The sequence below is a fragment of the Euprymna scolopes genome, chromosome 17 (genome assembly GCF_053919585.1).
Source record: "Euprymna scolopes isolate OS-2025 chromosome 17, ASM5391958v1, whole genome shotgun sequence".
NCBI lineage: Eukaryota > Metazoa > Mollusca > Cephalopoda > Sepiida > Sepiolidae > Euprymna > Euprymna scolopes.
Window position 1 is genome coordinate 27499375 of NC_136498.1, and position 26229 is coordinate 27525603.

Here is a 26229-nt window from a genome sequence, read left to right on the forward strand (position 1 = left end):
AGAGCGCATTGCTTAATTACAATAAAATGATATGTAAAATTAAAAAAATAAATCATGGATCGTATTATCATTTTCATTTTTGTCTTGTCTTTTGCTGAGGTCAAATGTTCCTATTTACTTGCCTCCCCACAAGGTCAGCGTTAGACACAAGGTCGGTTTTTAATATAGGGGAAAATCCAACGCCCCCCCCCCCCCAAAAAAAAGAGCACTCTGGATAGGAACAAAACTAAAAATTACCTCAGTCTAGAAGGATTTCTCGACTGATCGAGGTCAGAAAAGGTGAAGTGTGGTATCAGAACAGATACTATACTGATCTTGAAATGTTTCATTAATGACTCAAGTTTTGTCTGTTTCAATTGTTCCATTCATCAGGATCAGGTCATCATCAACTGATTCAATGTCTTAAGCAGCTTACTACATGGTTTTGAGCCATCAACATTGATGAAGGAAACACTATAGAGTGTTTCAAATGACTGCAGTATATGACAAAATCATACCTTTATATTTCTACTAGGGGGAGGGGGGTACCCGGCGTTGCCCGGGTGTTTGGAGGTAAATCAAAACTCCGGAGGAGGGGGGGGGTAAAATAAAAAGAAAATTCTTGTAGGTGAGTACGAGGATCGAACCCGAACCCTTGAGGCAAAGTTTGAAATTAAAGTGTGAAAAAAAAAAACATGCGACGTTAACCATTGAGCCACCGCGACATACTAACGGAAACACGTTTGAATTTATTTAAATACTTCGAATTTGCAGGACCACGTTTTAATGTCTTAATGAGGTCAACTTTGACTGCAGGGTTTTTATTTTTATTTTCCCAAGATGTTGAGGGGGGGGGGACAGCTTCCCTTGTCCAATTTGAATAGCAATTGTCTGATATAAGGAAAATATTTCCACATTGATCAAAGCTGATTGCTTTCGGACATTTCTGACGATGGCGACCGGAAAAATGCTGCCAGAATTAGTGTCGCTTTTATTATAGGAAAAAGCCTAATCCACACGCGGCGAGCGAAAACTGTTGAATATTTATCTTCCCGAAGTTGAGCAAATTAAATAGACAGGCGAGTTCTGTTGTTAACTCGGAGATATGATTTATATGTGATATAAATAGTTTTAAGAAGTTGTGAGCCAACCAAGCGCTTCTCTGAAAAAGCCTTTCTTGGACATACACAAAAAGCGAACATACATACACACATTTTCGCTTTTATATATATACTAGCGAGGGGTACCCGGCGTTGCCCGGGTGTTTGTAGGGGTGTGTGGTGTTAAATAAAAAAGAAACCGGGAGGGGGGGGGTAGGATCGAAGCCGAACCCGAGGCGAAGTTTGAAAATAAAATCGGCCAGCCAGAAGTGAAAGATGTTTGAAAGTCGTCGAGCGTTACGATGACGACGATGTAAGCATTTTTATAAGAAAAGTAAGAAAAGAAAACGTTTTAATTAAGCAGGGGGGGGGGGTTAAACACAAATTAAAACAGAAAAACGAACGAACATTACGTGAAAAATGGCTTAAATAATACAGGGTTCAATATTTAAATGTAAAAAATCGAAAAAAAAAAAAAAGACATCTCACACCACGATTCGAACCCAAAACGTTTAGATAATGAACCAACCCTTAACTACCTACGCTAAAGCGGCGTATATAAAGTTTGTTCAGTTTATCAACTATTTAAAGTAAATCAGGTCACAATGTCATCTGACGCATGCGTTGTTGACCCTCCTACCTGTCGAATCTGTCTAGACATCTCTCTCTCTTCGTCTGCCTTACTCCAAAGACTGGAAAATGGCATCTGGCTGTTTTTATTTTTAAAAACTTCATTCGTTAATATTTTTTGTAAGCATATTTTTTTTTTTTTTTTTTACTTCACATGTTTGGCTTATTATTTTTCGTTTAACTATCGAGTCTAACTATTTTGGTAACGTTGCCATAGCGTAGAGGTTCATAGTTTAGCTTTAATTAATTTTTTTTTACCGATAACAACATTTGTAAATTAAGACCGCCATTAGAGGTTGCTGACGCCAAGATCACGTGACATGACTCAGCGGGTTTTAAATACAAGTTGACCCAAAATAAACGGCCGCGTGTATACTTTATGTAGAAAAGTTAGCGGCCGTATTTTTTGGGGCAGTTATAAATCGATTTAAAAATATGTAATGTTTAACATTAAAATGTCACTTTTCTTTTGCCCCCCCCCCTGCAGAAAATCGATCAGTTGACGCACTTCTGATGGTCACTTTGGGCAAATTTTTCGATATTTGTTGTCCGGAACGTGGGGCTTTCATATGAGACCAAGTTTGTGAATTTTTGTTGTGTCTGTCGAAAGTTTTTAGCAGACACACAAACAAACACACATACATTTTCGCTTTTATATATATATATATATATATATATATATATATAGATAGATAGATAGATAGATAATCTATAATATAAATCTCACCTGTCTATTTAAATATATGTATGTATGTTTGTATGTCTGCCTAAAACTTTCGACAGAGGTGACGGATTTTCACAAAATCGTCATCATTTTGAAGCTCAACCCTTTGGACCACAAATTGGCTAAAAACATTAATTCCTTCACATCCTCAACTGGGCACCTTTTTACAAGGAGGGGGTCGCTTTTTTATGGATGATATTTTTGAAAGTCATCCCCTCTTTTCGATTGACTAGCCTTAATTTAAACCTTTGTCACTTCAGATTTGGCGATGGACGCAACGGCAAAGACATCACGTTTTTTTTTTTTTTTCCACATACTTTTCCTCCTTCGTGGTACGGGTTCAAGCTTGCGTGCCTACTACCAATTCTTTTGCTCAACATACCTCCAAACACCCGGGCAACGCTGGACACCCAGGCTAGTCATAAAATAAGTTTTATTTATTTATTTTTTTTTTTTTACCCCTCCTACTAATGATACCTCATACAAAAATTGCTAAAAGAATCTATTCTAACCTACAGGGTGTCCAAAATGTCACTGAAGGGTTTTCAGCTTAAATAGATTATTTTTGATGATATCTTTTTATAATTTTAACACAATCTGACCAAGAAATTAGGAAATATTTTATGAAAAATAATGTCTTAAATGTTACCCATTTTAAGCTTAACATATTTATGCTATTTTTCAAAACTTTATTCACGACAGATTGCAGAATCTCTGGATTGTGATTTAACTCCTTTATTTCGTTCCTAATGTTTTCCTTCAATTCTTGCAGGGTTTGAGGTTTGACCTTTCAAGGTTCGCCAGTTCCTGGAACTTGAAACTTGAGATATAGGGAATTTGAACCTGCAGAACAAATTTAATTTGGTTTTTAGCCGGTAAAAATAGCTGCTTAGGGGTCAAAATTAAAAGAAATTGGAATTTGGCAGGTATAAGTCGACTAAATGTATTGTTTCTCCACATGGATGAATATACATTTATATCTTTAATGTTATTTTTTTTTTAAAAGTTTTTGTATGTGTATGGATTTATTTATTTTTTTTTTTTTTACAAGGTAGTCACCACTTATCAGGGCCCGGGAGTCACTCGGGGATAAGGGTTACAGTACATACTTATTGGAGATTTGATAAAGTATCTTACTTAAGGGAGCGGTTCATCAGGAATTTATTTATGTTGGACTTGAAGACATCCAGGTTATAGTCAGGTGGGAAACAGGCAACTGGAACAGATTTCCACAGGCGTGCACTTCTAAGAAAGAAACTTTGTTCATGGAATCTACGTTTTGATTTTGGCACAGATAAAGAGTGGGGAACATTTTTGACAGACGTTTCAGCTAGACGGGTGTTTATCATGAAAGATTGGCAAGGGGGGGGGGACGAGAGATTAGAGCTCACACGAGCAGGTCAGACAATAACAAATAAGGCTGGAGAGGTTGTTTTGGTTTGGATTCTAGTTGATGGCACCCAAGTCATTTTTTTTTAAATTTTTGAAATCACTACTTTATAATAATCAATAGAGTATTAGTTCCATAATAAATACGAAATCTGCCTATATCAAAATATTACATTTAAGCATATTTTATGACCGGGCAATGCTGAGTGGCCTACTAGTATATAATAAACAAAGAAATAAAAATTCATGCATAACATCAGATCTATCTCCCTCTCCCATAAATAACAAATAGTAAACAGTTAAAATTGTCTTTCTCAGATATGATACCATAAATTACAAGAATTTCTGATTATGATATGATCGATCGGCCTCAGCAAACGAAACAGCTTGGTTTGTGTTCTTTACCTTACAAAAAATCAATTTAACTTAAAAATATTTTGTAATAAAGTGCATAAGAACTATTTGTTTGGTTTGTCCGTTTACAAGGTATCGATCGTTATTATGTTTCTGAATTTTGGAGATGAGGATTGGTTATTCACATTTGGATTTTTCAGACTACTGTTCTCGTCTTGAGTGTTATTTTCACAATGTTCTGTACCTCCAACCTTCTTCGGGTATATCTTGTCGAACTTGAGACTGTTTCTACCAATCTCAGGAATCTACACAGAATTTCTAAAGGAACCCTTTATTTACTTCACAGGGATAGCATGTTCTAGTTCCATCAGCTAAAACTAGATACAGGTCCAAAGTAATTTGCTTTTTGGTCACCTACACTTCATAAGAACCTGTAGTGTAGTGGTTAGAGTACTTGGAAAAATTTGATTGTAAAATGATATTCTCCTGAAGGTAGACGGTTTGGCGTTTATGCCAACAAAAACTCCAATCTAGGGGAGATAACCAGCATAAGCAGAGCAAAAATAAGCATATTTTCCAAGGTATAATTTGGGACACTAAAATAATCAGTGGAACAATGAAAGAATGTTACATGAAAAATATGATTACAAATACTATAGCCCAGTCCCAGAAATTGCCAAAGCAGTTTACGAAAAGGAAACAAGTTAGCAATCAAACTATACCTGGATGAGGTTAGTCAAAAAATTTACCAAAGTAGTATAATCTTCAGTGTGGGTGACTGCAAAAATACAACTACGAATTTCTTAAGACCTCTATCCAGCCATGGCTGACGAAACAAGAACATTCTACTCCTGTGAAGTAAATAAAGGGTTCCATTCGAAATTCCATAGAAATTCCGGAATCTGACAAAAACATTCTTAAGTTTGACAAGATACATCTAAAGAAGGTCAGAAGTTATATCGACCAAAATGTGAAAATTTCACTTAAGAGGGGGACAGTAAAATCCAAATACTACAACTTACTTATGTTCCAGAATTTTTTAGACAAAGATTTGTTGATATTTCTATGTGATAAGTAGGGCGGTGACAACAGCATATTCTTTTCATTCTTTTGACTCTTGAGTATATATCGGTTAATATCTTATGTTTTTATAGAGACTGATCTCGGTTGATTGACTGTGTCTTACTGTGTCAAATATATAATTGAGAGTCAAAAGAATGAAAAGAATATTCTGTTGTCACAGCCCTAGTCATAAGTTGGTAGTAAATTTCTGTTGTCTGTGGCCATATTGGTGTGTGAGTGTAAACAAATTGTTGTTTACTGTTCGACCATATTATCTATGTCTATACTGTGAATACATGTGAACCACTGCTGCTGCTAAAAAAATTTCTGTGCAAATTTTTGTACTTGTAAAATATTTTTTTCCTAAGAATAAATTTGATTCTTCATTTCATTTAATATCATGTTGTGATACTATCAGCGTTCTCCCATCCCCAAGTGTTGGGAAGTGGGATAAAAAGAGAGAAAGTATAAAAAAGGGGAAATGGGTTTATCAACAGAACAATAGATAAAAAGTTGTTCACAAAGGCACACAAAAGGAAGCTGACATGGGTATGTTGATCAAGGTGTGGTAGTGATGGTAACCAAAGGACCAAACAATGGATGTAAAGATACTTAGACTTAGTCGCGGTGGGGGTAAAGTGCTGACAGTTGAACATAGAGGGAAGTTGTGACTTTGGCATAGTCGAAGGCAGATCGTGTTGCAGAGGAGATGGGGAAATGAATTTCAGTTGATTGACGAACATGGGTTTACTTTACAGTAGACTTGACAGTATTCTAGAAAAAAAAGAAAGTCAATATGTTCATGTAACTTAATATTTTTGAAGAAAAGTAACCAGGTCATGTGTGGCTGAACATTGTAATCAGTCTGTTATAGGTGCTCTCTCCCTGCCACACTTTTATAGCAATGATATTTCAATATTTCAACAATTGTTATTGTAAACAATTTTAAATAAACGGTTAAAGTCAAGATTGTCTGCTCTTTGTGACTTTCTGTTTTTACTCCACAGATAAGATGATGGTGACAAAATAAAGTCTCTTCTAATTAACAATTATCTTCCTTTAAGATAACATGAAAGCCCTCTTCCCCCATATTAAGAATGACTTTCTTGTCCACTTGACAGTGTCCAATTATCCAATGAAATAGACAGGAGAAACCAGAAATTAAGTGAAGCACGCATGGTCCCCCGTGAGTGCACAGTGAACGAGGAATAAAAAAAATGACTAAGTTCAGCATTTGCACCCCATGTCCCGCCCATTTAGTCTTTAAAGTCCCCAGGAGATGTCAAATTCTGGTGAAAATGAACAAAGGGTGCAGTTTAAGGCCTTAATATATATAAATTGGAGTTCTGCACTATGCAAAAAAAGAAATGACTAAGTCCATCATTTGCCCCCACCCCATTTAGTCTCAAAAGTCCCTAAGGCCTTAACATGTTTAAATTTGGGTTCGGCACCATGCAAAACTGCTAAATAGACATACACAGAAAATTTTGGACAAATATGGTAAAACGGTCCCAAAAATGAAATGTTTTTATTAGCCCTAAAAGAGCCCCTGGAGCACACCCAAAAGTTATCGCAAAGTATAGACCAAGAAAATTATATAGAAATCGGTTAGTTACAACTTTCCAGAAAGTTTTATAAAAATTCAAGGTATCAATTTTTTTTAAATACACACAAAAGTGTCCATTTTAGCCACTTTAACCAGAAAGACACCTCTAGGGGGACCAAAGTTTTCCCGGAAAATCCGTTCTGTTACTTTTTTACTCATTATGTTTAATGTTTGTGTAAAACTTTAAAAAATTCCAAGGCGTAGTTATTGAGAAAAGTACAGACGGACGAATGGACAAGGGTGAATTTACAGGTCCACCCTCTTTTTGTCAGGGGACCAGAAAGAGGTGACAATCTTGTAGGCACCGCCAAAACTGGGGGGGAGGGGGGCAGGTAAGTACTTTTTGACGGACCGTCTTTTTAAAAATCTACCAAAAATCGGGTAATTATCCCATCAATACGAAATTTTCAGCGATTATTAAGAGAAGAATGAACTTTATAACAGTGTACTTATTTTTCATAAACGATATTTATATATATATTTTTTTGCTTACAACCCCCCTCCCTTGTTTTGAGGGGGTTCCAAATATGCTTAAAATAATATTCTGAATCTGAACTAAACATATTGTGTTGTTGTTGTACGGGACAGAATTATAGATTTAAAAAAAAAAAAAAAAAAAATTGTTTGCATACCTTATTTTGACGTCTGAATATCAGAACTTCGATTGTTTAATTATCCCGCTTTTGAGTTTTGAAGTGTGAAATTCGGTGAATATGTTAAGTAAAATAATTAATTTAAGTTAAGCAAAACAAAAGAAAAAAAAAAAAAAATTAATATTCATACGAAAAAAGCCATTTTAAAATCTTTGATAAATAAATTAACAATTTTTTTTTAGCGAGCCGAATAATGTATGACCATTATTAAACAGGGCATGCTTTGAAGAATCGATACAAAAAAAAAAATTCGATAAACATTGTGCCCTTTGTGTTAAAAATAGCATCATTTTTTCGATCCCGTTTGAAAACGATTGCCGCCTTTCGACTACGGTGGACCAAACGCGCTGAAATAATTTTTTTTTTATTCTGCTTTAAATTACCCCCCCCCCCATTTTGGGGAGCCTGGCCCCCACACACATACACATTAAAAACCAAACTCATACAAATGGTCACCCATCTGGTACTGGCCAGCCTCAGCGTTAATAATACATTGAAATTTTCGTAACTGAAAAATAAGTTTTTTTTGGCCTGTTTGGTTTTCCATAGTTTGCTTTTTATTAAGTACAAACGTAAACATTGTCTAGATCGACACGAAGTAACTGGTTACCTATATGAATAAGTGGAATTATTTGAAATCCAGGTACTTATATTATAATATTTTTGCATATTCTCATAGAAAATCACCCTAAATCTTAGTTAGACAACAAATAAATAAATTAATTATTTCAAAAACCTTTTTTTTTTTAAATATTTATGTACGTTTTTTGTGCAAGACAAAAAATGTCAATTGTTAACTTTTTGGGAAAATTTAACATTTAAAATTTAATTAAAAATAGTAGAAAAAGTTTTACATTATTCTGTTTTCTGTATGATAAAATTCAGGGTTTTATCTTTCTGGAAAAAAAGTTACTCAGAAATAATGGATTTTAATAAATGTAATTTCGTTTTAAAAAACAACAACTTGATTTTTCGTCTATTTTTGGCGGTGCCTACAATCTTGAATATAAACCCTTTTATGTTACATATAATAATGACCACAAAATAATGTAAAATATAATTTTGGTATCAAGTTATATTTGAAAAATGTATTTTTTTAATTGTTCTAATAAGTCATAACTTGCAACTAACCCTTCAAATGACACATCTATTCCTAAAATGTTGATCGCTTTCACTTAACTGTATGTTTGATATCCTATTAGTTTTATTGTCTATCACTCTTACTTCTGTTTTATTATCTTTGATGTAATTAATCAACTATTTGGTGCTTGTATAGAGTTGACAGATCCATTTTCTAAATGTGGTTTTAAGCAAAAATAACAATACTTATTGTCATGTCGAAAATAGTAATATATCCAAAAATTATGAAACCCATCAAGTAGAACAACTGCTATCGTGTTTTTAGTAAAAAAAAAAAAAAAAAAAAAGTATCACTATGGTCTGAAACAAAATGTCGGCCATTACAGTGGCGAAAAGGGAAATATGTCCCTGTATTCGCAACCTTCAAAGTGGTCACATCTAGGAAAAATGCAATTTCCCAATTTTCTGTAAAAATTACTTTTAACTAGAAATAATTTTCTGCTCAATAGTGTTTTGTAATTTTTGGATATATTACTATTTTCGAAATGACACGTACTGTTGTGTTTGGTTAAAACCACATATCTAAAAAAGAAAATCGATTTGTCTTAATAGGCACCAACTATTTTATTACCTTTGATGTAATTAAATAAACTATCAAACTAAAGATTGAAATATTCGATTATAAACTAAAAAAAAAAAAAAAAAATCATCATGGTAGTAATATCATTTGATCCATAGCTAGATAAACTAACTTTTCAAACTTACTTTTCCTGATGCAAAAAATCAAATCAGCTTCATGGACAGCAGAAACCGGAAGTCAAAAAGAGCAGAAAATCTAATATATAAACAGCTATCTGTCTGTCTCCATATTTTCAAACTATCTCACCCAAAACTAAAAGTCGTAGAGCAGGCCTCAAATGATTGCATTTTTTTACAGGTTGTTCTTTTAGGAGTCTTTAGCTAGTTAAAATTGTTTTTAAGGGGTCAAAAATAGATCAAAATCGCAGAAAAAAAAAAAAAAAAAAAAAAAATAGTTAAACATTTTGTACATTCATCTTAGTTTATTTTTAATTGGTTTATATGCATGTAACGTTGGTACAGTGGTAACGTCACCAGCTTTGAATGCTACAGTTTTGGTTTCGATTCTAGCTGATACCACCCAAGTAATGTTTTACTTATGAAATCATGACTAATAATATATACGAAATCTGGACAAATTAAAATATATTTAAGCCTATTTTACGCCCCTTCTCCTGCTAGTCTTTACAATAGCCAGATAGCGTATACTTGAAATAGTTCATAACTCATTTAAAAAAAGAAAAAAAAAAAAAAAAGAACCATTTATCTTACATATCTAACCAACTCTTTCACTAATTAAATTGTGTAAGCATGCAGATTATGTCCCTATTTACTTGCCTTCCCGCAGGGGTAGAGAGTTAGACACAAGGTCGGTTTTTAATGTGGGGAAAATCTAGCTCCCCAAAACGGGGCACTCTGGATAGAAACAAAAATAAAAATTGTCTCGGTCATGAAATGGTGCATCAGAACAGATACTACACTGTGATCTTGGCTTTAAGGCCAAGAAAAAAAAATCATGCAGATTATGTTAAGTCATCTGATAAACATGGAATCTTCTTCGAATTAATATATTCATGGTCCCTTCTTTACAAAGGATGCTATTTGTTGAGAAATCATTTTCAGTCAACACCATCTCTCAGAAATTTAAAAAAAAAATCAACCAGACTAAACAAGATGAAGTAGCGTTGCTGCAACAATTGAACCAGTGTAAAAGATGTACAAAGATCCAACCAAATGAAATTGGTTAACAAACTGTCACAATCTCTTTTTACAGATCAGAAAGGACGCTACAGAAAGAATTTGAAGGCTTGGTTTGGTTCATATAAGATTATCATAGTCGCCACCAATGTCAACGCTGACAATATTTCAGTAAAGTGTATTGCAAACAATTAAGTAAAGATGGCTCATGCCTAAAATGAAGCAGGGGTTCATACCTCTTCCTTTTCAAAGAGTTCACCCCCACCCAACAAAAATAAACAAAAAAAAGTATCAGGAACATTACAATTCTTGCATCTAACCATGTCACCCACAGATTAAACTGTATAAATATTCTATAGAAATAATGCAGACAGGACTATGCATCTACTAGCTCTGTTATTAATAAGCCAAGCATGCGGGTCCTCCTCCACAAGTGAACAATTTGGGGGCAATCTTACCTTTATAATGCCTCCTAGGATAGTGGGCAACCAGAGTTATCCCATAAAATCAGTTCTGGCAAAAATTTACTTTCATTATGACTAATGTTTGTGCTAAATTTCAAAAATATCCAAAGCGTGTTTGTTGAGAAAAGTGCGAACGCACAGGAGTGAATTCCTAGGTCCAATCCCTCCTTTGTCGAGGGACCAATAAAAGGAGACAATTATGCATGTCTTAGCTCAACAAGGTTTGGTTGTACCCAGCCTTTCTGAGCAGTTCATCATGCCCAATTTCACTCACAAAGTTTGATTTGGTCTGCAACATACGGTTTTCCGGAATTTAAAGGTGTTGCGAGGAGGGAGGGAACACCTAACAGACCGATTACAATGTTCGGTCACATATGACCTGGTTACCTTTCTCTAAGAATACAAGATTAAATGAACATGTTAACTTTTTTTCTAGAATACTGTCAAGTCTACTGCAAAGTAGATGGGCTCCTTCTACTGGGCTAGAAATAGTCTCTTCATCTTGGACAGGGTTAGAAAAAGAGACTAATCTAAAATAAATCTTCCACCGTCTATCAGCTTCCAGCCCATCACTGCAATCTTGCATTCCTGTGTTTCTTTTTGAAATACTTCAACAGAATGTTTTGACGAATTTGCCAGACTTGTGCCTTCTTAATGTAAATACCTCCTACTAACACAAGCAGCAAAATCACACCCTTTTACTGTAGAGGTCTCCAATTGTCAGAAGTTTTTTTTTTTTTTTTTTTTAACTCTGATAGCTTTTTTCCTGTAACTGCTTGCCTTTAGAATTCTCTTCATGCTCCACAACTATACCAAAATGGAGACGTTTAAGTATAATGGGAGCAAACATCTTGCTGCCCAACTACCCACTTAAGATGACCATATAAATCTGACCCCTAATTCACAATAGTCCCTTATGACTCGGTGACAGTGTGCTATATTTATTTACGAATAGAAGTAAACAAAAAACATCTTGTGTCCATGGTGTTTCACACAAACAGCATTGTCATAGCCTTCAAACATAACCCCTTTGTTTTATTATTTAAGTCTTTATAATACACTAAATATTTCATGTTAGAATGTTATCTTTTTTACACATAAACAACAACAAAAAAAAGATCGTCCGATGAGCAAAAATAATTGGTGATATGATGTCGCTAAGGTAAACAATTCCGACTTTACTCATTTTAAAATTAATTGTTCCAAATTCAAATTGTAGTTTTAAATAAATACATTTCAAAAAGTGACATTTTATTTATTCAAAAAATGTTAATAGGCAATTATTTTTTCTGTAAGAGGACAGAATATTTGTTTTAAAAAGAATAGAATTGTCACATGTCCAAATAAGAAACATTCGTTTTATTTAAAGAATATTTGGTTAAGAATGACAATTTTTACAGTTTTTTTAGGTCTTTTTTTTTTGTTATATTAATTGTGAATGACATTTTTTATTTCAAACCAAATATTAATTGTAAATTATACAGATTGATCTTAAAAAACATCAGGTATCGCTACATAGTCACGTTAGCACATTATAAATACTATGAAATGAATATGAAATTTCTGAAACAACAATTTTAACATGGACGTCATTTTTATCAAGTACATGATAATTCAATGTGTCCTGCAGAAAAGTCAATGTTATGGCTTATCTTTTTTTTCTTTTTTTTTTTTTTTTAACTTACATGAATATTTTTTGTTAAAACATTGTTTTTAACCAACATCAAGCTACTAGAGACTAGAACGAAAACTTATTTCACACTAAATAATTTTCGTGACTAAAATAGGATTTACCCTATTTACTTACCTCCTCACGTAGGAGTGTTAAACATGGAGCTAGTTTTGAAAGTGGTGGATATCCAGCACCCCAAAAGGGGATCTCTGGATAGGATAAAACTCCTTTAATTAACCATTTCCCTAACCAAACGATTTCCCCTCCTCGGTCTGAGGATAGAACGGACATTACACTTGGGAGCGGAAGGAATTAAAGGCCAGTCGAAAGAAAATATAGTAAATTTACAATAAGGACAGTTTACACTTGACCTTTTAACTAGGAGCAAAATGTAGTATCTGTTCTGGGTAATTTATAAAGATGACGTCCATGGAAGGATACAAGAATAATCTGTTTAGGTATTAAAAGTTCCGTTTTTGTTACATATTATTTTATATTATTAATAAATATTATTAGTTAGATGAACACAACATCAGTTCAAACTCGATTGCCATTTTGTTTTGCTTCTTTTCACATAATGCTGACACTTTTCAAGCATGCTTTCTCAATTTTAAATGCAGGATACTAACTGGATTATTAATGAAAATACCAAAATTTTTTTTTTCTATCATCTACGTTCATGGCCGCAACTTTTATAAATTACCTTCTTCTGATACTTACACTTCGTCTGTTCTGTCCACAGTGAACGAAAAATTCTTCTAGACGGAGGCAATTTTTGTTTTTGTCCCACTCAAGAGTACCCCTTTAGAGGGAGCTGGATTTTCTCCACATTAAAAACAGGCATCGTCTAGTCTGCCCTCTTGGGGGAGACATGTAAGCAGGGAGAATCAATCTTTAAACATGGTGCTTTTCTAGGTGTCAGAAACTGACCATACGAATGCGTGAAAAAATATTGAATAATTCGACCCCGTCTTTCCAAGTTTATAACTACTTGAAAAATATAATTCAAACCCTAATTTTTTTTCAATTAAAGGAGCAAAGACCAATTAAAAAAAAAAAAATAAGAGGTTTAATAGCAAATTATGTAATGTTTTTTTAAATCGGTTTTCTTTAAAAAAATTTGAAAATAAACGAAATTTAACTTAGGTCAATTATAAAAAATCGATATAAATTCCAAAAAAACACTTACCTATAAAAATTACTAATCAATGTGTAGTTGCATTCTTCATTGTTAAGAATTTATCGATATTTATATTTTAAAATCCATTTATTTTTTAAATAAAATTATTTTTTAAACGCCTATTTGAAAAACCCGCCATGATGCAAACATTTTACGTTTTTATTTAAAACCGGAAGTATTTTTTAAATTTTTTATTATTGTTTTGAATTACGGGTGGACAGAAGGAAGTAAAAACCACACGTTCGCCATCTACCTCTGCACGTAAAGAAATTTGTACCTCCATACCTGAAAACTAGTCACATTTTATAATTTTTTGCCTTAAAAAAAAAAAAAAAAAAAAAAAAAAAAAAAAAAAACAGTTCAAGAAAATTTTTTTTTTCTTTTCTCAAAAAATACACGAGTTTTTGATTTAATATATTTAATTTCCACTTTATGGAGTGAATTTTTTTTTTTTTAATTAAAAAAAAAAAAAACATTGAATGAAATAGAAATAATTTTTGTAATAAAACGAAACTTTCTGTACAATATAAGATTATAAGGTGTCATTTAAAGAAAAAAACGTGTTTAAAAAAAAAAAAAAAGGTTTTAAACTTGACTTCACAGGTAAATTTCTAAAAAACACTTGTTTTAAATTATATTATTTATTGATCTTTTATCTTCAATTTGTGATATATAAAACTTTGGTACATAAATTAATTATTAAAGTTTTAATAGACATTTCAAAATGGGGTGGGTAAATTAAAAAAAAACGTTTGTCTAAAATATTAAAATATTATCTTCGGTTTATTGGAAAGAGCATAAAATTTCACATTGACCCTGAAAATATCGTAAAAATTTAACCAACAGAAAAATTTTGATAGTTTTTAAAAAGTTTAAAAATTGAAAAAAATTAACTCGTAAAATTCAATTGATTTCATTACGTAAAAAAAATGGCTGCATGAAGGCGCGCCGTCACTTTGTAAACCCTGTTTAAAAAAAAAAAGAAATATTTCTATTATTTTGGGGGGGGGGTTATTTTACTGTGTACACAGATTCGAAAAAGTTGTCACAAAACAAATATAGAACAAATAAATGTTATCAAAGGCAAGATAAGTTACTTTTCTAACTGGATATGTTTTTAGTGTTTATATTTAATGTAACATGTTTATTCAGCTCGAAAAACTGTTTACCGATGTATTCGAAAATTCAAAATGGCGGCCGACTCTCTCTCTCGGAGACGGTAAGTTTGGGAGAAGAAGTTATAAATAAAAAAAAACAGTCAAAATACTGTTAAAAACCCGCCGAATATATGTCAGTCTATGTAACGGTAACATATTGAGCGAGTTTCTAACAGTATTTTGTCTGTTTTTTTTTTTTTTATTTATAACTAATTTTCCCAAACTTACCGCCTCAAAGAGTCGGCTGCCATTTTAAATTTTCGAATACATCGGTAAACACTATGTTTTTCGAGCTGAATAAACATGTTACATTAAATATAAACACTAAAAACATATCCAGTTAGTTAGAAAAGTAACTTATCTTGCCTGTGATAACATTTATTATATATTTGTTTTGTGACAACTTTTTCGAATCTATGTGTACAGTAAAACAAACCCGAGAAATTACCAGTTTTTTATATATATATATATATATATATATATATATATATATATATATATATATATATATATATATATTTTATTCGCAGTTTCGCGTTAGGGGTGTCAAAAATTCCCAAAATTCTGATACACCTAGTGCTTTTCAGCGTGGGACCGATTTAATATTTCGTTACCGGCAAACGAAGCAATAGTCTGGAATTCTAAATCTTCCTTCTGAACTGAGAGAGGGGGACGGGTAAAATGATTACATTAAATAGGATAGATCTTTTAATAAATGGCATGGGATGATATCAGGGGCTTTTAACTACAACTACACTCGCCTGCTGTCAGAAGGGAAGGATGTACAAGACTCAGTTTAGCACCAATTTGTAGAATAATTTTGGTATAGATAAAGACCTACATATAGCAACCAACTAGACATAAGCCGGCTTCTCGTACTTGTCAGCGTCGTGCGTGGTAGCAAGAAATAAATATCTTAAGCATTTATTCAAAATTCATTTGATAAAAACCAAAAGCTTTTAAAATCTATTTTAATGTATTTTTTATTAAAAAAAAAAAAAAAAAAAAAAAAAAAATGACCCAATGATGGTTAACGGAAGAGAATGTATGGATGCACATAACGACCACTTTTAATAATCTCATCGAAAAGAAAAAAAAATCTGAACCCGACTTATACTCTTTAAAAATAGAACACTTTTACTGCTCCTATAAATAAAGCATCACAGGTGAACCCTTTTAGGTGCTTCTACACGTAAAACATGTTTTAAATGCTGTTGTGGTTAATTCCAAAAGAAAACTATAAAACGTTTGAAATGATGAAGTTCGGAAAGAAACATGGAAAGTTTGACAAGAAAAGAGGGGGGGGGAAGAAAACGTATAAATTAGTATAGACAAGGAAAAGAAAAACGTATACATCGGTATGGATAAAGATTTCCTAAATATTTGAAAGAGATTCGTCCAGCAATTTTTTACTCATTAAATTAACAAGTAAAAGATTGCCAGACGAACCCCTCGTGTGACGAGACGGATATATACATACATATACACATTCTTTATGGTATCAACGACACATTAACTGAAATACAGTTCAAAAACTGTTTTATGACTTAATTACCATAAATATCAATTCCGAGTAAATTAGTCATTTTGTTTAGCTTAGCCAATTGTTTATGCTATGGACTAAAGATGGCTACTTAACTCTAAATCTGTATTTACAATAACTTTTTTTTAACGCAAACAGTTCACAAATGAGTGGGTGAAGCAAAATAAATTGTTTTTGGCTAATTTCCCCAACTACATGTAAAAAAGAAAAAGTTTATATCGTCAATATCATTACGCTTTAATAGAAATTGGCATAATTTTTATTCTTGCTTGTTTTCGACGTAAATTTAGCGAAGAAAAAAAAGAAAAGGAAAAATAAAGCAACACCTGTGAATGATGTCACGATTGTCTCACCATACACGACGACAGCTAATAATACGAGTAATTAATCATATCTACCTAAGCAACACCCACTAACAAGACTTGAAGTCATTTTGTTTTGTTAATTTGTTGTATTGCTAAAAATGTATTAAATACAGTAACGACACGAGTTAGATTCCCCATAGATTAAGGGCAAATCGAGAAAATGAGGTCTCAGAGTTTTGAATCGGTTTGTCTGACACGTGAACGAACAGCATTTTTGTCACTCCTTTTTTTTTTTTTTACACTCCTTTCTTTCATTAACAGATTAGTGTGAAAATGGGGAAAATTTCCCAAAGTGTCAAACGAAAAAAATGGAAATTACACGTCAACATCCTGAAAACACAAGATATTTTTGCGCGTGGGGGTGGGGGGAGCACTTTACTATATAATTTTACCTAAAATGATCCCTTCAGTTCTTGACCACCTATAGCGTAGGTCAGAAAGAGACCCTCCCCTCATCAAAATAAACATAAAGAAAAATGGTACTTGTGCACTTGTTGAACCGCACTATTTTTAAATAGTATTTTCAAGTTAAATTAAATTAAACAAATGTTAAGACAAAAAAAAAACTTGCAGTATATTTTGGATTGGGGTGGGGTAAGCAGAGAAACGAACAAACGAACAAAAAAGAGGAGGGATAAAAAAAAATTCAGATACACAACAAATGTTACCAAAGGCAATATAAGTTACTCTGCTTACTTGAATAAATTGTTTTAACGTATTTTAAAGCTTTTATTCGGTTTGGATAACAAGTAGTGTCGAGTTGGTAAGTTAAACCGACAACAATACGACACGATGACACTTATTAGGTGGGTTTCTATCACTATTTTGTTTCCTTGTGGACCTTTGAGCCATTGTTGACGCTCAGAAGACGCCATGTTGCCGTCGGTTTAACTTACCCACCCACACCCACTCAGTACTATTTGTTTTTCCAAACGAATAAAAGCTTTAAAATACGTTAAAATAAAACTTATCCAGGTAGATAGAAGAGTAACTTTCTTGCCTTTGGTAACATTTATTTGTTATACATTTGAACTTTTGACCATTTTCGTTTGTTGACTTCTATGCGAAATCCCCAGATTTTTTTCTCGTATTGACACCCCGAACTGAAAAATAAAATTTAAATTAACGCCATTTTCTAAAAATAAAAAAGAAATTTAAAAAAAAAAAAAAATGGTTACTCGTACTTTTAAACATGTGATTAGGAAGTAGGTGATCATTTTATGTTATATCTTTAAAGTGAGGCTCCCTCCCCGACTAAAATATTTCACATTTGTTTCATGAATTTCTCAAGGTGTTGACGTCAAGTTGACGTGTAATCGCACGTACGCACATTTTTTTAATATCTTTCTGTCAACACTGACAGCAAAAAAGAAAAGGACCGAATTTTACCCATAAAATAAATAATCGAAATTATTTTTTAAATACTTTATGATCTCGTAAAAAAAAAAAAAAAAAAAAAAAAAGAGCACGAAGAGTCCCTTTCAGTTTTTTTTTTTTTTTTCTCAATCATTTCTCTTTAAACCAGTAATTCATACGACCTCGAAAAAGCTGTAAGAATTCAAGAGATTTCAAATGTATTCTGCTGCAAAGAGAAAGTCCAAAACTAAATTTATATGGTAACCTAGTGGCGATAAAACGTTTTCGTTGGCATCAGAAACGTATTATCCTTTAAAACAACTTTCATAATTAACACGAAAAAATTAAACCAGCTTCATACCAGCCAGATTAATCCTTGACACACACTCTAATTCTAGGGTCTGGCCGAGGCCGCCGAGATATTATTAACATAATGTTAATATCTCGGCGGCCTCGGTCTGACCCTTTTTTCTGAACGATGTAGGATTAATGCTATCTTCCCAAGAATTAACCTACTTCCCCTTTGTGAGAGGGGTTATTGCCTGAGACACCATTACCTTGGAATGCCAACAAATTCGTTTCTGTAACTCTCCGAGAGTAATCCATTGAAGGTAGTGGAGTGGGATCCCCCACCCCCAGTGTCCAACCTTGCTGCAAATGGAAACCAGGAAAAGTCAGCATAGTTGTTTACAGTTTCAAGACGGTGTTTACTACACTATCTTCGGAAGAAAATTTCGTATGTACTCTACAAAGATACACAAAACAAAATCTCAAAAAAGTCACAAACAAATCACAAGATCCAGAGTTAAATACTTCCGTAAAAAAATTTGTTTCACACGCACTAAAATGATATTTGAAGATGGATCTTTTTTGTCCGATTCAGAGTTTCGATTTGCACTTGTATACAGTGCTCAATATCTTTTAAGTCAGAACTCATTACATAAAAAGATCAGTTGTTATTCGTTTTTTTTTTGTTTTGTTTCTTTTTTATAGCGTTACCTGGTTTCATGCTATCTAAGATGGAAGATGACGGTGTTCAAGTGGTTAACCGACAACCTGGATGTTCCTAGTTCGAATCCAGTTCGTTCTACAAAAATCACTTGCACTTAGGGCGTTGGCAACGATGTCGTAATCCCTCTCATAAATACCCCATGTATTTCTAGAAATAATTCTGACTATAAAAATATCGGGGAAACCAATGCCAACAATAGAATCTTCGGATTTATATGATATGATGATCTAAGAAATTGTGATCGAATCGATTTTTTTATCCTTCTCAAATTTTTTTGTAATTGAGATATATATATATATATATTTAGCAATAAGTCAGTAGAAAAAAGATAGTGATCAATCGTAGGATTTTAAGAATTATACATTATAGTGTGTTGGGGATACGCAGGTTTCATAAATTTCGTCATGCTAATTCCAGCATGACCAAATCGATGAAACCTAGGTAACCTCCAACAGACACTAATATATATATATATATATATATATATATATATATATATATATTTGGGTAGAGCACTATCGTAAGCTACTTAATTGGCTATAAAAGCGAGGCTCGCTGTTTGTTTGTAAAGAAACAAGCAGCTCGAGCACTGTACAAGCAGTGGGCGAGTGTTTATTTAAATATCAAATGACATTTGTTGAGGTCATTTGCGATCCCAGTGGTAAAACTGTCGACTATCAACGCAATGGTAGGTTCTTCAATTCTCGGCTAGGGAAAAGTGCTAGTCTAGGTGCACTGGTGAGTTGTGATACAACGAAACAGTACTGTATGTGGATGGGATGACTATGTGTGTGTGTGGAGTAGTAATATTGTTCTCTGTATGTGTGCATTTTGAAAACAAATGTTAATACATGGAATTTAAAATATCCGACATTTATGGCGTCAATGGGCATTCGTAAAATTCTGAAGTGGTTCATCATTCCGACAAAAGTTCAGATATCAGTAACGTTGGGAGTGTCATTATCTAAAGAAATCACTCCCACATAATTAACTCTGAACTTACTTTTGGAGAAAACCGTTTCAGTCTAAACAAAGAAACGCAGTACCGTTTAAAAATATCTTTGTGGTTGATTCCTATTTCAGTCACGCAAATTATTTAGAATGAAATGGAACAGTGCTGAAATAACAGTTTAAAAAACATTTTTAAACTATTCTGTACTTTCATCCAACAATTTAAAAGTTATCGTTAAAAGAATTTAAGTTAAATTCAATATCTAAAAAAAGAAAAAGAAAAAAGCGCAGTTCATAAAATGCAGAAGTACCAAAGTAAAATAAGAAAATTTTATTGTGCACGTGACACGCCAAAATTAAAACTTGACCCCCAAAATATAGTCGCCATCTTTATAAGTTGTGAAAGCGGCGAAGAACGATAACTCAAGTTTATAATTTTAACGAGAAATTTGAGTTTCCATAGCTAGCTACTAGTTTAAAGATGGCGACTATTTTTTTCCAGCAAAGTTTTCATTTTGACGTTTCAAAAGTACGATGAAACAAATTAGTGAGTTTGTATTACTGTACACATAGATTCGAAAAAGTTGTCAAACAAATATATAACAAATAAATGTTATCAAAGGCAAGATAAGTTACTTCTACCAAACTGGATATATTTTTCGTGTTTTTATTCAATGTAACATGTTTATTCAGCTCGAAAAGCATACAGTGTTTACCGATATATTGGAAAATTCAAAATGGCGCCCGACACTCTTTAACACGGTAAGTTCAGGAAAAGTTGTTATAAATAATAAACTAGACGAAATACTGTTAGAAATTCGCTCATTATATGTTACCGTGACATAATTTGACATATATTCGGTGTTTTTTTAATAGTATTTTGTCTAGTTTATTAATTATAACACCTTTTCCCAAACTTACCATGTTAAAGAGAGTGTCGGGCGCCATTTTGAATTTTCCAATACATCGGTAAACCCTGCATGTTTTTCGAGCTGAATAAACATGTTACATTGAATAAAAACAAAAAAAAAATGTGTCCAGTTTGGTAGAAAAGTAACTTATTTTGCCTTTGATAATATTTATTTATTATATATTTGTTTTTTGACAACTTTTTCAAATCTATGTGTACAGTAATACAAACCCAAAAAAACTGTATGGTTTTAGAAAAAGACATCCTATCGATGAAAGTACAATCATTCCTAATATTAATAGGTTTGTTTCTCAGCGTTTAACGCCGTTATTATAAAAATAAAATTTAACAAAAAAATTCATTCTAAACATGCGGGGGCGATTGTTAAATATCATTTACTTTTTACCTATCCTGTTTAATGAAGTATTATTTATTTAGTTTGTCAAGATAATTGATTTTGCCGGTGTCGCGTGCGCGTATGTATATTTCGATTCCAATATGAAACGGGGTGAAAAATGGTTTCATTTTAACTCTCAACCTCCTCAAACAACTTGGTTAAATGCCATCAAAAAAAAAAAAAAAAATAATAATAATAAAAAGGTTTTTAGGTCAATTTTATCATCCAAGACTGGATATGATCTGAAATCCGGGTACTAACGCAGAGAGTGGATCCGGACGTAAATAATAACGTTATTATTTAAAAAGCCATTCTTAACATGGGGAGGGGAGGGTGTTTTGTACCTATTCTATACTTCAACCTTACAATTGAATAAAAAAATATATCAAAACTTTAAACTTGGAAATACGATTTAAAAAATAGCGCGGATCACTCTCTGCACTGACTGCACTAGCACCGAAATCCGTTTCAAACTTCCCCCAAAAGAGGGGGAGGGCATATGAATAAAACAAAAATAAAAAGGACTTCAGTCTAGGAGAACGTCTTCAATTCTTTTCATCCCGACCCAAAAAAATAAATCCTAACCCAAAGACCCGATATGACACGTAATTGGTTAATATTAGGTTAATCCAGACCCCAACCTCCTTCCAAAAATAAGGGGGCAGCGCGATCGGCCACATCGACATTACCTAATAACCCCTTCACGAAAGAGGGGGTAATACTTGGGAGGTTGACAACCAGGAACCGAACAATATGATACCCCACTCAGATATTATCCCTAGAGTATGTGCCATAAGTAAATTCAATTGAATACAGCGTATTTAATGTCACGATAACATTGGATGGGTTTCTATAAGTATTTTATTTTCAATTTTTGAGTAATTATCGAGACTGTTGAGATGATCATCTCATGTCGGCCATTTTTCTCTTGTTTTAACTTAAACCTCTATAGTACTTGTGGTTCAAACTAAATAGACACTTTGAAATTTAATTTAAAATATATCCCGGTATAACACGATTTCTTGTTTCGTTTCATTTCATTTTTGTACATTTTTTTATCAAAAATATCCTTTAAACAAATATTCGTAAACTTTTTATTCATGAAAAAAACATTTTTTTACCGAAGTGACAGCCGAAGCCATGGTTCTATAGAGAATATAATGATTATTTTGACAATTTCCACGTGCATTAGGGTTGTCTGCCCTTGTCTACCGATTCGTTGATTTCATTTTTTTCATCCTCATCGAAACAGTAAATTTTGATTTTTTTGTAATAATAAAAAAGTTCTTGATGAAATTACGTGATTTTTGTAATTTTTCATCTTCGCCCCGTGACTGGTGCGCACATCATACAGACATTTGCTTTTCGGTAAATTTTTACGACGTGCCCCAGTGCCCCACCCCCAGCGTATTATAAAGACCCCAGCCTCCCCATGTTAAGAATGGCTTCCGGAATAAACACCACCTTCCCAATCTCAAAAGCCGTTCTTAACATAGGGATGTTGGGGGTATTCCGAAAGCCGTTCTTAACATGGGTGGCTGAGGTTGTTTATACTACGCTAGGGCAGGTCGTAAAAAAATATCCAAACAAGAAAGCATGGAACGTAATAGGGCGGGGATCGCCAGCTTGACTAACACCGTCTATTTCATATGACGTCTCATGGCGTAGACAACAGCTCAAGTAAGTTAATATGCGTGATCGGCCGCCCCCCACCAGAAAAAAAAAAAAAAAAAAAAGACATAAAATTTAGAATCATATTTAAATCATTAAATCGTCAAGAAAAGCCGTAGTTAATAATAATAGTAATAATTGACTAGACTAGCAGTAAGTAATACTGTGCCCCCCCCCCTTTTTTTAGGTGGTGGACTGGACTGGTGGTACTTACCAGATAGGATTCCGGGCGTGTCAATAATACTGATGCTATCCAAGACGGGGTTCTTCAACATGGAACATTGGAATCTGTTGAGAAAAGCGTTGCCAAACTTGGAAAGCGGTCGGAATTGTTTCTTCGTGTCGACCACAAGAGCATTTCCCGGCACGATACCCTCATTCTCCCCGACCATTACGGCTATGAACCGGTCGGTTGTGGGTTCAGGCCCGATCCGAATACCAGGAAAATCTTGTTCGAGTAAATAGCGAATAAAGGTAGTTTTTCCGGTGGAATATTGTCCGATCAACAAAATCATGGGACGGGCATCGAAGTCGGGTTCATCGAGCATCGGAGAATGGAAATCATGGAATTTGTAATGTTCCTCTAGAGGGAAAAGTTTTGTTTTGTATAAACGTTTTAGACCTTCGACTACCGACGTATATGCCTCGGGTTCCTTTCGCCTCCTATCATCGCCGGACATCCAACGTAACATGTTTGGTTGTTTTTGTTAAGTTGAAAGCGAATTTTTAATTTCTTTTTGGGATTTTTTTTTCTCTTGAAAAAAAAAAAAAAAAAAAAAATTAAAAAATAAGATTCAAAATTTTAACACTTATGTATATTTTTTTAATTAAATAAAAATTATGCTTTTGTACATGGGTTTATTGCCTTGTATCCTGTATTTTAATACAGGATATTTTTTGTGTGTGAAATTTTAATTAAAACAAAACAAAAAAAAACGCGTATTTGGAAATTATTTTTTTAATATGCAATAAGTTTTTTTTTTAATCCTTACTCTGCTTTTAAACCTAAAATAAGATTTACATCCCCGTAAAAAAGTATTTTAATAGAAAACAGAAGCGAACAGAAAATAGGAAATCCAAATATTTATCATCAAGTTTAATATATTAATAAGAAAACTTATAAAAGTTTCTTTGCGTAGGAGTGAAATTTCTGCCACAAAAAATAAAATAAACGTGAATCAAACTCCGTTTTTGTTAACTATCTGGTTTTAATTTATGGATTAATTAATAAACAACCGTTAGAAACAAACAAACAATAAAAAGATTCTAAGATAAAAAAAAAAAAATCCTACTTTTTTTTTCTGTTATTTCTTTTAAATAATTTCTAATAAATTTATTATTGGTTGTTAAATAATATTCCACGAAAAAAGGAAATTTTAACGAGGCTTTAAAAATGGTCTAACTCCTTCGCAATCAATGAAACAACTTCCACCCCATATATTATTTACAATACATAAATATTCTTCCATAAAATAAAATTTAAAAAAAAAATTAAAAAAAAAAAAAAAACAATTTAATGTCGTGTCACCATTTTTTTCGCTATTATTTTTTTCCTTTTTTTTTTTTCCGGGTTTTGATAACTGAAAACTGCTGCTGCGCGAATATATATATTTTTTTTATTATTATTCCAATGTCAGGTTTTGAGAAGCATCTCCAAAAATCGCCAGATGAACAAGGTAGTCCAGTTTATGCATATGCCACGACGACGTATTTATTTTTTTAATATTATATATATATATATATATATACCAACCCGGGTTTTACATCTGACGGACTGGTTGGTTGTAAAATAATGGCAGAAGTCGAGTGCGCGTGTTGAGGAGGAAGAAGTGCTATTGCGCATGCGCACTGATTAGTCTCTCTCTCTCTCTCTCTCTCTCTCTCTCTCTCTCTTTCTTTCTTGTTCTTTTTCTTCCTTTCCCCTCCGTCTGTCTTCCTCCCTATTCCTCTCTCTCTCATTGGCTGCCGGTGTTCGTGCCACTATGGGAACACGTAACAATAATAAATGAACGAAAACCAACTCAAAAACATAAGCTACTTATGCAGAATATGGACCGTGCTGTTATTTTATGTAGGATTTTCAAGTTAAATTTAATCTTTACGGTATCTTTTGTCTATTAAATTGTTAGGCGAAAGTACAGAATAGTTACACAACGTCCCCCCCTTTCCCATGTTAAGAATGGGTTCCTAAATAGTAATCTTATTATTACAACACGGTCCGTATTCTGCATAAGTACCAGATATAATTATAAAAAAGCCATAACATAAATATGATAATAACAACAACAAAAAATGACGTGTATATCTCTATTTGGTACTTATACAGAATACGGACCGTGCTGAAATAGAATCACATTGTAACGTGGAGGAAAGGGATGGACGTTTTTTGTAACTATTCTGTGCTATCACTTAAATATTTAATAAACAAAATACCGTAAAACTTAAATTTAACTTGAAAAATTCCCTCAAAGAAATTCTACATAATTATGGATTTTGGAATACTACTACTTACACGTAACGATGGGTAACATAGGCTATATTTAGGTTAATTCAGTTTTATGCAAAGGGTTCAAAGAGGGAGTGAAAGCTCTTAGTTAAAATTCAGAGATCTCTGATTTGTGTTAAATTTTAAAAGTCGAAATTATGTTTCAATCATTATTGCCATGGCTAATGATACACTGTCTGGGAGTACTTCCTTCAAGCTCCTAGACTTAACATTCACAAACAACATGAATTGAACCAATAAATTGAGGCCAGGGCTACTGCGAGGAAGGCAGGCTCTCTCTACCGTGTTAGAAGGTTACACACATCTGAGAGTATCCTGTATCTTTACAAAGCCACTATTCACCCATGCATGGAGTATTGTCACATCTGGGTTGGTGTATCTGCCATTAGTCTCTTGTTCCTAGAAAGGGTTAATAAAAAGAGTTGCCAACCTAATAGGTCTTGCACTGTCAAGCAAACCCCAAGCTCTGTCCCATCATCGAAATGTGGCATCCCTGTGCCTGTTTTACAAGTACTTTAATGGTAAGTGCTCAGACAAACTGAAAGCACTAGTACCCCTTCTCTCTCTCTCTCTTTCTTTCTTGTTCTTTTTCTTCCTTTCCCCTCCGTCTGTCTTCCTCCCTATTCCTCTCTCTCTCATTGGCTGCCGGTGTTCGTGCCACTATGGGAACACGTAACAATAATAAATGAACG

General features: G+C 33.3%; 1 protein-coding gene across 4 annotated transcripts in view; it reads right to left on the reverse strand.

Moving 5' to 3' along the window:
- The window catches only part of LOC145296717 (EH domain-containing protein 3-like), a 175326-nt gene extending 150424 nt beyond the window's left edge, over positions 1-24902 (reverse strand). The window contains exons 1-2 of one of the 4 annotated variants that reach the window (XM_080142706.1): positions 24785-24902; positions 23246-23785 (exon numbers count right to left, since the gene is read on the reverse strand). In XM_080142706.1, the coding sequence (XP_079998832.1) occupies positions 23246-23723 (478 nt within the window). In that variant the 5' untranslated portion in view covers positions 23724-23785; positions 24785-24902. Of the gene's footprint in view, positions 1-23245 lie in introns of all 4 variants that reach the window. The other 3 variants (XM_080142704.1, XM_080142703.1, XM_080142705.1) reach the window with 3 other exon arrangements.
- Positions 24903-26229: the final 1327 nt, after the last annotated feature.